Genomic DNA, 17,500 nt, shown 5'->3' with positions numbered 1-17,500 from the left:
CTCCAGCCAATGCTTTGCGCATGGTGATCTTAGGCTTGTGTGTGGAGCTGCTCGGCCATGGAAACCCATTTCATGAAACTCCCGACAAACAGTTATTGTGCTGATGTTGCTTCTGATCCACCCGAGGACAGACAATTTACAGGGGACAGATGATTTTTACACGCTACACGCTTCAGCACTTGGTGGTCCTGTTCTGTGAGCTTGTGTGGCCTACCACTTCTCGTTGTTTCTCCTAGACYTGACCAGGGCAGCTCTAGCAGGGCAGAAATTTGACAAACTGACTTGTTAGAAAGGTGGCATCCTGTGATGGTGCCACGTTGAAAATCACTGAGCTCTTTGATTGTATACACCTGTCAGCAACTGGTGTGGCTGAAATAGCCAAATCCACTAATTTGAAAGGGTGTCCACATACTTTTGTATATATAGTGTTTCACCAAACAAGAACTGTCAAATCAACAGAAGATCTCTAAGTAAGTATAGAACCAGAGGAATTGGMATTTTTCAGTTGTCGCTGCTAAGATTAAAATGAGCAAATATTGCATGTATAATTTATATTGAAAGGTATTGTGGTTTCCCCATTCAAACATCTGTGTGTGGTTTGATTTCCAAGCTTCTGAATGAAGTCAAATTTTCACAATACTCATAAGGCATGTAGGATAACCCCGAGCTGACAAGGTAAAAATCTGTCGTTCTGCCCATGAGTTAACCCACTGTTCCCCGGGCGCCGAAGACGTGGATGTTGATTAAGGCAACCCCGCACCTCTCTGATTCAGAGGGGTTGGGTTAAATGTGGAAGACACATTTCAATTGAAGGCATTCAATTGTACAACTGACTAGGATCCCCCTTTCCCTTATATCAGATATGGGCTTTGGTGGTAGGTTTTTAAGTCTCTGGAGGAGGAGAAAGAGGTGGCAGTGGCACATGGGACGATGTGCCGTGTGTTGTGTACTGCCCTCTTGTGGAATCAGAGTATAGTATGATGGGGCTGGTTGGAAAGGTAAAAACCACAACATTTTTACCCCAAGTGAAAAAACTGTAACAGAAAAGGCAAAAAACGTAAAAGTGTAACAATCAATTTTACATTATGGGCCCATGCATTTGCAGAACAAAATAAAGTGGCAAAGGCTAACATAATACATTAATTTCCAAGAATGTAACAATAATGTGAATGAAGAACAGGCCTACTGCTAATGTATATAGATATAGCAGCGCAAAATCATGGCAGCACCAAAAAATTATAGCAGCGAAAATGATGAAATGTTATTCCGAACCACACAAACTACCAATTCTGTCTTGACTGCACTACAAATCCCACCATCATCAGCGCATGCCCACCGGCATGAGCTCAAATTATTTGACGTCTTCAACCCTAGAACCAGACGGCTCGGGGATCAAAAACAAGAAGCTAGCTGGCTTTCAAGCTGGTAKGCAGGTTGTTATAGCTTCGTCTGAATTTATAACGTAGCTAAGGACATTAAAATAGAGGTAAGATATAAGTGAAACAAACGTCAAAGATACACGAGCGTCGGATAGGAACGGAGGGCAACTTTTCCCGGAAAGGTGGGGATTTGTTTTCATTTGATTTGGTTGGCTAACGCTAGCTTAACCTAATAACGTTACTGTACGTTAGCCAACAACAGTCGCAAGACTCCTTCCTGGACTTGTCGAAGTTGCAAAGCTAGGTAACTAGCCAGCTAGCTGAAAAGACACAATCAGGATAATAAGCTCCTTCCTATCTCGAAAGCCATTTTCTTTTGTGTTTCGCATTAGCTACTATACACTGTTACTCGTTCGTTCTTTGTAGCTGGACCCTCCTTAAATTAAAATCATGGCGTGTGGAGCGACCCTGAAAAGAACCATGGAGTTTGATCCATTGATGAGTCCGACGTCGCCTAAAAGGAGAAGGTGTATCCCGGTTTCCCCATCATCCTCCTCATCCCCACGGAAATACCTTCGCATGGAGCCGTCACCATTTGGAGAGGTGTCGTCAAGACTATCAGCTGGTAATTAACGTTAGTTAACTAATTTACCGGATAAACCCAATTTGGTACCATACATCCAATGTTAGCTACCCAGGCCAGTGTGCTAGCTTTCTGCATTGCCAGCTAACCCTTAACTTAGCATACTATTTTCCAAGACCACACTAGATGTTAGCCAATAGTTAGGTAGATATGCTGCAATAACATGCTGCAATAACATGAGTAACTATCTTGAAAAGATAACATGATGTCGACATAGCATGTTGACATTGGGAAGATGTCAATTGCATACTTCTTGCAACCTCTGAAACCGCAGACTTTCTCATCCAATGGGTTTTGAGGAGAGAGGACGCTAGGTGTATGCAAGTGAGATCTTCCCATGGTGTCATCTTGGCCCTTTTTGTGTTACACACCATAAGAGGAGCTATAAGGATTGCACTATAACGTGAGGCCTCCATTAGATGTGACAAGTTGTTTGACTAACTTCGACCCTGAATGATTTTGACTCATGCTGTGTACTATCTCATTCAAGAGCAAATTCTGAACAACATCAAGCAGGAGTACAAGCGCATTCAGAAGAGAAAACACATCGATGGAGTTTACCAACAGACAGAGGGTTGCTACTCCCCAGAGTCTCCACCCCCTCTCGGTGGATCCAGTATGCCAGGTTTGTTGTAGTGTACTGTTAGCCTAGCCAGGTTCAATGTCGGTGGCCAAAAACACTTCTTGTTTTCATCTTCTGCTTCTGAGGGACTAATTCAGACCTGGGACACCAGGTGAGTGCAATTAACTACCAGGTAGAAACAAAAAACAGAAGTGTTTCGGCCCTCCAGGACCGGAATTGAACAGATCAGACCCTAAACCTTGGTGAGGAGGGGAGACCCAGAGTGCAGGATGAACTAGACCTCCCCCCTCAACATGCAAATTACCTAATTTCTCACCTCGTGTCCTCTGCAGGCACATCGGCTGGAGGTTCTTCTCCATCAAGGAAAGAACAGCCCTTATTTACTCTTAGACAAGTTGGAATTATTTGTGAACGTCTACTGAAGGAGCGTGAAGATAAAGTTCGGGAGGAATATGAGGAGACCATGACTTCCAAGTTGGCAGGTGTGGACTGTCAAAATACAGGATTCAGAAAGTGCAACATAAGGTGGTATGTGATTTTTACAGTTAGACTTATTAAACCCCTCCTTCCCTTTCCTCCCACGTTTCTATTACAGAACAATATGACACTTTTGTGAAGTTTACACATGACCAGTTGATGCGAAGATTTGGAGAGCAACCTGCAAGCTGTGAGTTTTATTTTTCTCTCCTTTTTAATATAAGATTCTCAGTGCATGTACCATCCCATTGTTGAATGCAAGAAGGCTACCGTTACACCTGAATGGAAAACCTCTAAAGGTTATGGTAACATGGCTGCTTTTCTGTTTTTATCTATTTTTATCCCTTTACCAGATGTTTCCTGAAAGCGTCCCAGTCTGCCAGGTGACCTGTTGCTGCAAGCTATCGAGTTTAAATCTTGGGAAATCACCACAAGAGATTCATTTGGTTTATTGAAACTTTTCTTACTGTGCCATATTTCTCCTTTGGGCAAAGGTTTATAAGCCGTTGTCAGTGGTTATCACTCTCCCTCGCAAGCAGCTAGGTGCTTCCTAATGTAAATGTATAGGCCCTCTACCAGTGGCCTACATTTCTCCTGCTGTACTTGTATTGATAAGGCCTCACTCTTACAAGGATTTCCAAACTTTATTCATCGTTTTATTTCTTTGTTACATGTATGTATGTATGTATATATGATAAAGCAATGTAGAAATCCATGTAAGGTTTGCTGGTCAATCTATGAGCAAGTGGAAGATGCAGGTTAGTACAGTTTGGAGAGAATATGCGGATGCACCAGTCACACTTTGTAAAGTCCCATACAAATTTTATTTTTATTTTTTTCTCTCAAAATGTTTATTTTATCATTTTTGTTTTCCTGGTATTACTTTCAAACCTATGTACTTAGTGGAAAAGCAAACAATAAAATGTTTTAAGGCTTATGATTTCAAAGTTTCATGCTGTCACAACAGGGTAATGCTCTAAGTCAAGTACTACCAGTGTTTCCCATATACGGCCCACCGCCGCTGCTAAATTGTGACGCCACTGCAAATTAAAGTGCAACTGTCTTTAAAACCATGAATGCCTTTGAAAACGGCCAACGTGGCCTCAATTAATCAGAAACCGTTATTCTAGATCCAAAGACTACGTGTAAATAGGATCATTTGGTCATAAAGTCTCGTCTAAAACGGGAGTTTGGAACATCTGTGCGCCACACCGGGTAAATTAAGGTTAGGTTTTGATTTGACGATGTCTATTTGCCCACTAACATGGGGTGAACAGTTGTGTTAATGGCTCTCTATCCAATAGCATAGACAGTATGAAAGACCTGCACAGCAGCTCCAACTGTTTACATAAGACAACATGTTGCACACTTTTTTTACTTGAGAAATACTGCACCAAACACCTTAGTTAATGTAAAATTGTGCTACTAAAATGTCAAAATTCATTACAGATTGAGTTCTCTTAAATTCATTCTGGGGGTCAGACACTGACGTCTTGTTCCCTTCGCCCGCTTTGAGGATAACACGGTGCCACTGACGCGGCCTGCTCCCAAGGTCTGTGGGTTCTCATTCTCAGTGGCCGACCTAAGACATTTTAAGCGTGTTAACCCTCGCCAGGCAGATGGCATCCCTAGCAGCGTCCTCAGAGCATGCGCAGACCATCTGGCTGGAGTGTTTACAGACATATTCAATCTCTCCCTATCCCAGTCTGCTGTCCCCACTTGCTTCAATATGTCCACCATTGTTCCTGTACCCAAGAAAGCAAAGGTAACTGAACTAAATGACTATTGCTCTGTAGCACTCACTTCTGTCACCATGAAGTGCTTTAAGAGGCTAGTAAGGATAATATCACCTCTACCTTACCTGACACCCTAGACCCACTGCAATTTGCTTACCGCCCCAATAGATCCACAGACGATGCAATCGCACTGCACACTACCCTAACCCATCTGGACAAGAGGAATACCTACGTAAGAATGCAGTTAATTAAATATAGCTCAGTCTTCAACACCATAGTACCCACCAAGCTAGAGGGCAATGGGTCTGAACCCTGCCCTGTGCAACTGGGTCCTGGACTTCCTGATGGGCCGCCCCCAGGTGGTGAAGGTAGAAAACAACACCACCCACTTCGCTGATCCTCAACACAGGGACCCCACAAGTGTACATGCTGAGCCCCCTCCTGTACTCCCTGTTCACCCAAGACTCCTTGGCCACGCACGCCTCCAACTCAATAATCAAGTTTGCAGACGACACAACAGTAGTAGGCCTGATTACCAACAATGACGAGACAGCTTACAGGGAGGAGGTGAGGGCCCTGGCGGAGTGGGAACAGGAAAATAACCTCTCACTCAACGTCAACAAAATGAAGGAGCTGATTGTTGACTTGAAACAGCAGAGGGAGCACGCCCCTATCCACATCGACGGGACTGCAGTGGAGAAGGTGGAAAGCTTCAAGTTCCTCAGCGTACACATCACTGACCATCTGAAATGGTCCACCCACACAGTGTGGTGAAGAAGGCGCAACAGCGGCTCTTCAATCTCAGGAAGCTGAAGAAATTTGTCTTGGCCCCTAAGGCCCTCACGAACTTTAACAGATGCACAATTGAGAGCACCACCTGGTATGGCAACTGCTCGGCATCTGACCGCAAGGCGCTACAGAAGGTAGTGCGAACGGCCCAGTACATCACTGGGGCCAAGCTTCCTGCCATCCAGGACCTATTCTATTTATTTATTTACCGTTATTTTACCAGGTAAGTTGACTGAGAACACGTTCTCATTTGCAGCAACGACCTGGGGAATAGTTACAGGGGAGAGGAGGGGGATGAATGAGCCAATTGTAAACTGGGGATTATTAGGTGACCGTGATGGTTGAGGGCCAGATTGGGAATTTAGCCAGGACACCGGGGTTAACACCCCTACTCTTACGATAAGTGCCATGGGATCTTTAATGACCTCAGAGAGTCAGGACACCCGTTTAACGTCCCATCCGAAAGACGGCACCCTACACAGAGCAGTGTYCCCAATCACTGCCCTGGGGCATTGGGATCTTTGTTTAGACCAGAGGAAAGAGTGCCTCCTACTGGCCCTCCAACACCACTTCCAGCAGCACCTGGTCTCCCATCCAGGGACTGACCAGGACCAACCCTATAAAATAGGCAGTGTCAGAGGAAAGCCCATAAAATTGTCAGAGACTCCAGTCACCCAAGTTATAGACTGTTTTCTCTGCTACCGCACAGCAAGCAGTACCGGAGCGCCAAGTCTAGGACCAAAAGGCTCCTCAACAGCTTCTACCCCCAAGCAGTAAGACTGCTGAACAATTCATAAAAATCGCCACCGGACAATTTACATTGATCCCCCTCTTGTACACTACTGCTACTCGCTGTTTGTTTGTTACCTATGCATAGTCACTTCGCCCCCACCTACATGTACAAATTACCTCAACTAGCCTGTACACCTGCACACTGACTCGGTACCGGTGCCCCCTGTATATTGTTATTCTTGTTACTTTTTATTTTCTTCTTGAACTGCATTGTTGGTTAAGGGCTTGCAAGCATTTCACAGTAGTCTACACTTGTATTCAACGCATGTGGCAAATAAAGTTTGATTTGATGTTAAAAAGCCTAATATGAGTATTCAAGTAGATAAAATTCCTATATCAATGAGATGTCAACTCAAGTCATTTCTGGCATTGCGCCACAACTTGGCTCCCTGCCAGCACTATGCAGTTACCAAGTCCCAGTTAACACTTCATCTTTGATTTAGCCCTGAAGTGGTGGAATGATCGCCTTGCAGCAGTTGTCACCCATGAGGACCCATCTGTTCCCACTGCATCTTTACAAATGAATGCACCCCTGGCTACTTGATAAGACTGATGGTGTTTCATATAATATTGTATACACTTTTGAGAGTGTTTGTTATTGGAGTAAGCTACTTGCATTTTCCACACCTTTTAAGAGCACAATGAGCAAATAATGGTACTCAATTGAAATCACATTTTATTCAAAAACAATTGACATGTACTATACAACACAAGCTCCCGGACAGTGAATCAGCAGCCTCCCCAGGTCAGTCGTGACACATGGTCCGTCTTCTGCTTGGTGGATTTGATGAATCCCAGGAACTCCAGCTCAGATACCGCCTGGATAAAACGAGCACTTGTAGGAGTTGAGGAACAACAATGTGAAAAAGCATATTTTAAAAATGTATCAAAACATGCATACACATATTTCTATTCCTTTCGARCACAGAAGGGCTGTCAACAGTTTAATACAATTTGTGAAAACATGTTACTATCGATGTTCCCGGACAGATTTCACTTGGTTTCCAAAACTAATCATTGGGTAGCTGCAGGAACAGGGTTGGAGAGCTCATGGCATACAGAATATCACCTGTCACACAGCAAGAGGCTGGCTGCTGCTCAAACAGTGGTTTGAGTGAAATAAGGGTTCTTATAAGCCCAGACATTTCTATATGAAATCACTTGTGAAAGTAGAGTTGATGGTTGCCACTAAAAAGAGGATCCCAGTTGCTACTATTATTCATTTCTCAGCTGCTACTAAAATGATCGGCCCCTTWTTTTCAATTTTCACCTAAAATGACGTACCCAAATCTAACTGCCTGTAGCTCAGGCCCTGAAGCAAGGATATGCATATTCTTGATACCATTTGAAAGGAAACACTTAAGTTTGTGGAAATGTGAACGAAATAGGAAAATAACACAGATCTGGTAAAAGATAATACCAAKAAARWAAAAAAACTCATGTTTTTGTATCTTTGAAATGCAAGAAAAAAGGCCCTACTAGAATGGCAGCAGTGTATGCACAATTTTAGACTGATCCAATGAACCATTGCCTTTTGTAAGAATTTTATATCAAGACTGCCCAAACTGTCTAATTGTTTTATTAATACATTTTCAAATTCAAAACTTTGCACTCAATAGCATGGCATTATTTCACTAATAGCTACTGTAAATTGAACAGTGCAGTTAGATTAACAAGAATTTAAGCTTTCGCCAATATCAGATATGTCTATGTCCTGGGAAATGTTCTTGTTATTTACAACCTCATGCTAACACATTAGCTCAACCGTCCTGTGAATTAAACACATTGCTCCACTGTAAAACCAGAGTAGCATACCTGGCATGATTGAAAAAGGAACCGGGAAGGCACAGCCTCCATTCACTATTCAAGTGCATATGGACGACATGTATTTTTCCCCCTGCCACTGTTCCTGCCCATTTGATAACGGGACATTCTAAATAAAATGTCATGTTCTTTACTAATAAGATTAAATTGAAAATTGAGAATAGTCTGATGTGTGAAAATACACTGTACAAAACATTAACATCTTCCTAATATTAAGTTGCATACCAGTTAAATTGAAAGTGCTAATGATACGATACTTGTCTATTCAGAGTATTTTACATTAGCCATTAGCAGATGCTCTTATCCAACTAGGGTTAAGTGCCTTGCTCAAGGGCAAAATCAGATTTTTTTTCTACCGCCCCCATGCAGTGCTTGTTATTAAACATCTTACCACATATTCAAAAGTAGTCACCATGAAGCATTAAGACATCAACAATTAAAGGATACTGTTTGAGTTCGTCCCACTTTGCCAAAGTCCGCAGAGTCAGGATCCTTGCCCTCTGCAGCCAGAACCACAGTAGCATAAGCCTGCAAATACATGAAAAGTTAACTCACTCCGTTTCTCATTCAATATACCAGCAGGCAGGCATATGTTAAACCAAAGAGATACAGTTGAAGTCAGAAGTTTATATACACTTAGGTTGGAGTCATTAAAACTCGTTTTTCAACCACTCCACAAATTTCTTGTAAACAAACTCTAGTTTTGGCAAGTCGGTTAGGACATCTACTTTGTTCATGACACAAGTACATTTTCCAACAAATTGTTTAGACTGTATCACAATTCCAATGGGTCAGAAATATACATACACTAAGTTGACTGTGCCTTTAAACAGCTTGGAAAATTCCGTCATGGCTTTAGAAGCTTCTGATAGACTCAAATGATGTCAATTAGCCTCATTGGAGGTGTACCTGTGCATGTATTTCAAGGCCTTCCTTCAAACTCAGTGCATCATGGGAAAATCAAAAGAAATCAGCCAAGACCTCAGAAAAAAAAATGTAGACCTATACAAGTCTGGTTCATCCTTGGAGCAATTTCCAAACGCCTGAAGGTACTATGTTCATCTGTACAAAACAATAGTATGCAAGTATAAACACCATGGGACCACGCAGCCGTCATACCACTCAGGACAGAGACGCGCTCCGTCTCCTAGAGATAAACGTACTTTTGTGCGGAAAAGTGCAAATCAACCCAGAACAGCAGCAAAGGACCTTGTGAAGATGCTGGAGGAAACAGGTACAAAAAGTATCTATATCCACAGTAAAACGAGTCCTATATTGACATAACCTGAAAGGCCACTCAGGAAGGAAGAAGAAGCCACTGCTCCAAAACCGCCATTAAAAAGCCAGACTACGTTTGCAACTGCACATGGGGACAAAGATCGTACTTTTTGGCAAAATGTCCTCTGGTCTGATGAAACAAAAATAGAACTGTTTGGCCATAATGACCATCGTTATAGTTGAAGTAAAAAGGAAGAGGCTTGCAAGCCGAAGAATATCCCCTCAACCGTGGCGAACAGGGGTGGCAGCATCATGTTGTGGGGGTGCTTTGCTGCAGAGGGGCTGGTGCACTTCACAAAATAGATGCTTCATGAGGAAGAAAAATGATGTGGATATATTGAAGCAACAACTCAAGACATCAGTCAGGAAGTTAAAGCTTGGTCGCAAATGGGTCTTCCAAATGGACAATGACCCCAGCATATTCCCACCAAGTGTGGCCAAAATTGGCTAAGCTAAGACAACCAAAGCAAGGGAAAGTTGTGGCAAAATGGCTTAAGGACAACAAAGTCAAGGTATTGGAGTGGCCATCACAAAGCCCTGACCTCAATCCTATAGAACATTTGTGGGCAGAACTGAAAATGCGTGTCCGAGTAAGGAGGCCTACAAACCTGACTCAATTACACCAGCTCTGTCAGGAGGAATGGGCCAAAATTCACCCAACTTATTGTGGGAAGCTTGTGGAAGGCTACCCAAAACATTTGACCCAAGTTAAACAATTTAAAAAAGGCAATTCTACCAAATATAATTGAGTGTTCGTAAACTTCTGGGACCCACTGGGAATGTGATGAAAGAAATAAAAGCTGAAATAAAAATCACTCTACTATTATCCTGACATTTCATATTCTTAAAATAAAGTGGTGAATCTAACTGACCTAAGACAGGGAATTTTTACTAKGATTAAATGTCAGAAATTGTGAAAAACTGAGTTTAAATGKATTTGGCTGAGGTGTATGTAAACTTCCGACTTACTCTGTATATAAACTGAGTGTTCAAAACATTAGGAACACCTTCATAATATTGAGTTACACCCCCTTTTGCCCTCAGAACAGCYTCAATTTGTCGGGGCATGGACTCTACAAGGTGTCGAAAGCATTCTACAGGGATGCTGGCCCATGTTGACTCCAATGCTTCCCACAGTCGTGTCAAGTTGACTGGATGTCCTTTGGGTGGTGGACCATTCTTGATACACACGGAAAACTGTTGAGCATGAAAAACCCAGCAGCCTGGTAGCAGGTGCACCTTACCTTGTTCAAAGACAAATCTTTTGTCTTGCCCATTTACCCTCAATGGCACACATGCACAATCCATGTCTCAAGTGTCTCATGGCTTAAATTATTATTTAACCTGTCTTTTCCCCTTCATCTACACTGACTGAGGAGGATTTAATAAGTGACATCAATACAGGATCATAGCTTTCAACTGGCCAGTCTCATGGAAAGAGCAGGTGTGTTCGTAATGTTTTGTACACGCAGTGAATATGATACCAATAATAGTATTTCAATTAATTCTTTATTAAACCTACCTCCAGCCAGTCATACAGGTTGATGAGTCTCCCACACTCCAGATGTAGCTTGTACACAATGCAGATGTCAGGAGCAGCATTGGAGACTGTCCCGTCCTCAGCCCGCAGATTTTCATTCTGAACCAGATTAGCAATAGTATGAGCTACTGTTTAACACTATAAACTTTGGCTGAGTTGTCTAAAGACAGACTTATCGCATTCCCTTTCTTTCATCTGCACTGATCTGAAACAATTGTGAACAGGTAAAAGGCCAATAATGGCAGTCCACCATATTGTTTACACCCATCAAATATTTCCAGATTAGGATACAAAGAACAGCGCTCACTAGACACTATTGAGACAGCCTCTCAGTGGTAGCTATTTACTTTCAGGTAGTGGTAGGGGTTGCTGAGGGCGGTCTGGATGGAGGTGCGTGGCGTGGCGTTGAGGTGGCGTCTCAGGACAGCAGAGGAGCTGTAGTAGCATACCTCGTACAGTGGTTGGGATTCGGGTGGGGCCAGGTGGGATCTGAGAAYACACAAAGGTGAGCAGCACCGTCAAATACTGTGCCATCCATTTACACCGAGCTCATCTAAAAGAATGAACGTAATCTATCCAGCCACTGTTGGATCAATCAGTCAATTGATTGGGTTGTATCATTACTGTATACTACTTCACCTCTCACCTCACAAGGCTGTCAATGAACTCCAGGGCTTGGTCTCGGAGTATCTCAAACGGGCTCATTGTCTTGGTTCTTCGAGATTTCTTCATCTCCAGTAGAGTCTAAACAGAGAGGACAGTAAATGCTGAGGCCCTTCATATCAAAAGCACTATATATCCTTTTTTAGAGAGGCGTAGATCCATTATACATCAGAAGTGTACGAAACCGTTTGAGTAAAATAACTATCCGTTATAGCAGAAAGTTGTTACCTTTTGCAGTTGGAACAAGTCTGTTTTCTTCTGGAGGCCTTTCCCTGGAGAAGTGAGGTCCTCCCCTGCTGCAGTCTCATCAGCAGCAAGATCTGATTGTGCAGAAGCAAGAGAAGCACATTTCAATGGGTCTGAAAAGCATTTGGTGAAATGGGAAACTGTTACAGCCATCATCGCTACTTACCGCCTGGCTGGTCAAATTTGGMGAGTAAATTGTCCAGTTGGAGCAGTGCAGCCCTCATTTTCTTTGTCTTGACAGATTTCAGGCTCTCAGCACACTTTTGCAGCGCTGAGGTGAGCTCGTCTTTAGCCATCATCCTGGGGTGAAAAGTTGTGTTGACAAAAGGAGAGCAAACAAACTGAACTTCATCTTAGCAGGTAAAAGAGTATGACAGCTTGAATATAAAACTTTGTTTTGCTAAGCAATGTTTATCCTTTATATCAACAATTTTGGAACTAATAAATTCATAATCTCCTTTATCACCTCAGAAGCTGCATGGCAGACGCATACTCTTCATTCTCCCACACATTCTTCTCCAGACAGGATATGTGCAGCTCTCTTATCTAAAAATAGAGGCATATGTGGAACAGGTGAGACAGTCCGTGCCATGCTCTACAATTCCATTCTTAACGTATGATGTATTATTTCAATGGCAACCTTGACGAACAAAATGTTCCAACCTGTTTTCCCAGAGGGTATTTGGGTAGAGAAGCCGTCAGAATGTGGAGACACCTCAGAATGGGGTAGTAGTTCTTGTGGTATTTGCGAAGATCTTTCAGTAGTTTCTGACACACTTCCTAAAATAATGGGCAGGACACGCAATCACTCAAGACCATTTTTGGTAAGCTCATAACTCATGTCAATAAACTGTTCAGAATCTCTCAACAGCACTCAATATTTACCTTCACATGGTCATCACTGGTCAACAGCTCCACTTGCTCCTGGGGACCCTGCTCCTCTACGTACCTGGGTGAAAGGTGAGGTAAACACCAACAAGTTTTTATACAGACAAATCACACAACATTCTGATAACATTCTCCACCATCCTATGGGTAGAAGAGTGTGAGTGACAGTCACCTCATGAAGGAGGGCAGCTGTTGGAGCCGCTCTACATCCCTGTGGCTGAGCTCAGTGGCGTGTACCAGGGCCTCCTTCTTACAGCACAGCACGCTCAGAGGCTGGCTGTGGAAGTGCTCCAGCAGAGCCAACTGAGGGGGGCCCACCAAGATCAACACACAAATTCACAGTCCAACATAATACATCCAGCAAGCGTATCTCAGTTAGTCTTTGAAAGCAGGTACAGAGCACAACCAACATTGTGGGTTAAACATCAGTTAAAAGGAGAATGCCCTTTCAACACATTTGACACAGTCACCCCAACAATCAGAGGGCAGTCCTCACCTGCAGGCCTTTGATGAAGTTGCGTACAGAGAAGTCATGGTAGAGGAAGATGCTGACCAGCACTTGCAGCACCTTGCCACTGGGCTTGAAGGGAAACTGGGAAGTTAGGATCACCTGGAGAAAGAGAGGGAAAGCAATACTCAAACTAAAGTCTGAATCCTAACTTGAAATAAACATCAGTAACTCAAGACATGTCATCATCAATGGGGGTCTTGAGTGAAAATGTCCGTTTATCTCAAGTTGCAAACGGCAACTTCAGAACCCTATTGGGTTTTAGGAAAAGGGCACAGCCAAGCATACTCACTATGTGTCCAATACAACTGAATGGATGGATCAATGGTGGCTACAGACTCGTTTTTAAGTACCTACCTTGTCTATGACAGAAGCCAGGTGCTGGGTGCAGGACAGGGACTGGAAGAGCTCGATGCCCAGCAGAGAGGACACAGAGTGGGGCAGCATGTGTTGAATGGTGCTGGGAGATGTGGCAATGCCAAAAACGAACATCAGCGGAAGCTGTTCAACGTACCGACTGTTGAAGAGAACGGGGAGATTATGCAGCATGTAATGCATGAAAAGTTCTCATGTGAGGTGCCATCACACAACTACAAGTGTACTTTCAGATGATGTATACAGTGATCCCTCGCCACTTCGCGGTTCACTTATCGCGGATTCGCTATTTCGCGGATTTTCATAATGCATTATTTATTTTTTTTTGGTGCATTGTGCTCTGCATTCTGATTCGCTAAAAACTCACTCCCGCTTCTTGTATCAAAACATGCTACGAATTGTGCTATCATTTTGTCGTCTCGTGCAGTTATGTGTACGTACATAAAACAGCTTGGCAAATTTACATTAAGTTGGCCAAATTATCTTGTAATTTCGAACATCTCCTAAACCCATAATGTCGACGAAACGGCCTACACGTGAGTCACTGTATTTGTATACATGTAATAGTTGCTAATTGTAAAAAAAAAAAAAGTTTTCTATTTCGCGGATTTCACTTATCGCGGGTCATTTTCGGAACGTAACCCCCGCGATAAACGAGGGATTACTGTATATTCAATCAATATATATATTTTTAAATTTAACTAGGCATGTCCGTTAAGAACAAATTCTTATTTACAATGACGGCCTACCAGGGAACAGTGGGTCAACTGCCTTTTCAGGGTCAGAAAGATAGATTTTGACCTTGTCAGCTTGGGGATTCAATCCAGCAACCTTTCAGTTACTGGCCCAACGCTCTAACTACAAGGCTACCTGCCGCCCCTAACAGAGATGGAGGTCAGAACTCTTACCTGCAGATGAGGATGAAATCTTGCAGCACTTTAGGGTTGAAAGCCTCTAGGTCTTTGAAGATCACTACAATAGGAGGATGTTGTTGCATGTCTTTGCCAACGGAAGTACGCTTTTTCCTTGGGGTGCCGGAGGCAGCTTTCTGAGAGGTACAAACAAATTATTTTTTACACAGGATTCATGATTTGTAATGAGGATTTACAGAATGCAGAAATTGTAAGGTCAACATCTATACATTTGACAGTTGTACATAAAAGCATCATAATAGTCCTTACTTCTCTGTTGTAGCTACATACCTTTGTCACAGTCTTGTACCAGTTACAGAGTGTGATGAGGGAGCAGTGCACCCTCTTCTGGTTTACATTGGTACTGCGCTGCTCAGGCTCTTCATTATCCACAGACACACTAGTACCTATCAGTCTCTCTAGAACCCTCTGCATCATGTGATTCAGGGCTGAGGACAGAACAAATTAAAATATTATGATTCGAGTTGGGTATCCACGTGTCATAAAACAAAAAGGCTAATAGCAATTAGGGAAATTTCTCGAGTACCACACACACAGGACTGACCTGCACACTCTGTGGCTTGTACAGAGACCACAAAGGGAGTCACCGACTGCTGTAACTGGTCAGCGAGGCACTGGAAGGTCATATCATGATCTGGCACATTCACTCCTACACAGGTAGAGTTAGTTAAGGCCGTCATTGTAAATAAGAATTTGTTCTTAACTGACTTGCCTAGTTAAATAAAAAAAGAGAATGTTACAAATATGCCTTACATACCTTTTTTTCCTCCAGCCAAAACGCTCTATACTAGTGGCATCTCTCAGTCTGTACTGTGTCATTTATGAAAATACACTCATTTAGGCCTATATCATGGGCCCAGGTCATACCAAAATATTTTTGCATGTGCATCGTCTTTTGAGACACATACCAAGCACTAGGGCTGCTGTCGGAATCTCGTGGGCTCTCATAYGCGACGCCCAGTCATCCGTGCCACGCTGAAAAGTGGAGACACTCTTTCTGATAAACGCCAAGAGGCTGTCTAAGATTTTCCTGTTCAGCTCATCCTGCAGAAGCTGTAGAAAGTAAACAATGTAAACTGTCATGCCTGACAAAAGCTCGTAACTTTGATCTGGGGTGTATTCGTTGAAGTGAAATGTTCACAACGTTAGATAAATGTTGCAAGTAAAACTAGCACAATCCCCTATTCTGCATGACAAACAGAATATTATTAAACCGATACAGTGGTCTGTCTGAACATTCCGTAGCATCCTAGCATAAGCACAATGATTGCAATGCCCAAAGTTGGGAGGATGATGAACAGGGTGCAGATAGGCTCTCACCTCGGTGTCTGCCTTCATTTTCTCCCATAATGTCTGACAGTTTCTGAAACGTAGTTTGCTGTTCTCCGTGTCCTCACTGCCATGAATGAAATAATCCTCTGGAGGACACACGATACTGATTGTCAATGCTACCCGATACTTTATTTCTTGAAACTGAATATTCAAAGTATAGATATGATTAATGATTACTGTTTAAATATGACCAGCGACCCAGATAGTTATCTATAAGATCACTCACCCACTGTTGGAGTATTCCTTCTCCTTTTGGCACTGGGCTTGAACACAAAGCAACCCTAAACGGGAAATATACAGATTATAATGACGCGATCATTGGAACACTTAAATGAACATGCCAGCAATTACTTAAACTATGTTATTTGCTATTAGGCATCCTTGGAACGCCCCTCCCCAGCTAGCTTCCATCGTGGTAATATTATAAATGCAGTACTCACTCCAAAGACGCTAAGGAAATCGCATTTCAACAATTTACAGTCGTTAGCCTACCTTTGACACCGATGAAGTCATTTCCAGCAGAAATGTGACAATCCCATATAAACTTTCTTCAGTAAAATATATTTCTTCTTTGACCAAACGATTGAGAGTAACAAAAACTTTGTTAGCCGGATGTAACCATTCCACACTTCCTTTATTTTCCCGCCATTGTGACGTTTATTAATTTGTGTACAGACCGAGTTCATTCAATTATAATTTTATTCTTGGCTGAGTGTTTAAAGATTCATGTGACGGGACATCGGTAAAACAAGCCAACAAACAAGGGTGTACTGTCTAAGAGTTATTTTGTATTAAAAACCAAACAAATGAACTGCGTAAATTGTGAGCAACATCCTAACCGGCCGGCAGATGGCGCTGTTATTCATTTTACATCGTTTGCCATTGTTGACTAGACGTAAAATGAATAATATCGCCATCTGCCGGCCGGTTGGGATATGTTGCTCACAATTTTCCAACAGTGAGTTGCAATATATTGCGGAACTTGAACAGGTTGCAAGGAGACCGATAGGGGGAGAGGATCGCCCAATTTGGCCCACAATTTATACCAACAAGACGCTGAAAAACATGTAGAGGCTGCTAGTTTATGAGACAAGAGGGGATAGTAAAATAACAAAATTACACCAAAATGCGTCAGGGTTCAAACAAAAACAGGTGTGACTGAATAAATACATCAATGACAAATTAAAAGTCAGCTCTTACGGATTCAGTAAGGGTTATGGCTGTCTTCAACTTGATGTGTCTTAAAACCACCTGCTACATTTAACACCAAATAGGCTCTCCACAGAGTTGCTTTATAATAATGAATGAATGTAAATAAATAAACTTGCAAAACAAAGTTCTGTACATCAACTTTTATAAAAGCAAACAGTTACATTTTATTGAACACTTTGTGGAAGACATGTAAATATTACAGATAGTGTTTAAAAATAAAATAAATACAAACAAAAAATAAAATCCCATAGGGATATATAAAAACTTTTGTTTTTCCTTAAAATTATCAATTTAGCAAAAAAC

At 42.4% G+C, this 17,500-nt stretch overlaps 2 protein-coding genes across 4 annotated transcripts; one reads left to right on the top strand and one right to left on the bottom strand.

The window, feature by feature from the left end:
- The first annotated feature begins 1,337 nt into the window (after positions 1-1,337).
- On the top strand, positions 1,338-3,797 carry LOC111968901 (akirin-2). 3 transcript variants are annotated; one of them, XM_023994856.3, is made up of 6 exons: positions 1,338-1,683; positions 1,806-2,004; positions 2,513-2,647; positions 2,938-3,087; positions 3,201-3,272; positions 3,436-3,797. In XM_023994856.3, exons 2-6 carry the CDS (start codon positions 1,830-1,832, stop codon positions 3,444-3,446), a joined length of 543 nt encoding a protein of 180 aa, XP_023850624.1. In that variant the 5' UTR covers positions 1,338-1,683; positions 1,806-1,829; the 3' UTR covers positions 3,447-3,797. The 3 variants fall into 3 exon arrangements, with proteins under 3 accessions (XP_023850624.1, XP_024003017.1, XP_023850625.1); XM_023994857.3 differs by having other exon boundaries at positions 1,374-1,561; XM_024147249.2 differs by having other exon boundaries at positions 1,372-2,004.
- A 3,260-nt stretch (positions 3,798-7,057) lies between these two features.
- Positions 7,058-16,617, bottom strand: orc3 (origin recognition complex, subunit 3). Its single transcript, XM_023994855.2, is given in 21 exon segments — positions 7,058-7,234; positions 8,671-8,684; positions 8,686-8,751; positions 11,024-11,140; positions 11,389-11,530; positions 11,688-11,785; positions 11,933-12,024; positions 12,117-12,250; positions 12,417-12,496; positions 12,614-12,730; positions 12,836-12,899; positions 13,011-13,141; positions 13,335-13,448; positions 13,704-13,863; positions 14,630-14,769; positions 14,924-15,081; positions 15,198-15,302; positions 15,562-15,706; positions 15,974-16,071; positions 16,212-16,266; positions 16,478-16,617. Coding segments are annotated over 21 exon segments (2,157 nt in total). The 5' UTR covers positions 16,499-16,617; the 3' UTR covers positions 7,058-7,128.
- Positions 16,618-17,500: the final 883 nt, after the last annotated feature.

This window comes from Salvelinus sp. IW2-2015, linkage group LG9, assembly GCF_002910315.2.
Source record: "Salvelinus sp. IW2-2015 linkage group LG9, ASM291031v2, whole genome shotgun sequence".
NCBI classification, from domain to species: Eukaryota; Metazoa; Chordata; class Actinopteri; order Salmoniformes; family Salmonidae; genus Salvelinus; species Salvelinus sp. IW2-2015.
The sequence above is the reverse complement of the archived record's forward strand: the minus strand, read 5'-3'. Positions and strand labels throughout refer to the sequence as shown.

Coding starts and splice junctions, on each gene's coding strand:
- LOC111968901 (XM_023994856.3), top strand. CDS start 1,830: ATGGCGTGTGGAGCGACCCTGAAAAGAACCATGGAGTTTGATCCATTG. Junction 2,648..2,937: donor CGGTGGATCCAGTATGCCAG/GTTTGTTGTAGT, acceptor TGTCCTCTGCAG/GCACATCGGCTGGAGGTTCT. Junction 3,088..3,200: donor CATGACTTCCAAGTTGGCAG/GTGTGGACTGTC, acceptor TTTCTATTACAG/AACAATATGACACTTTTGTG.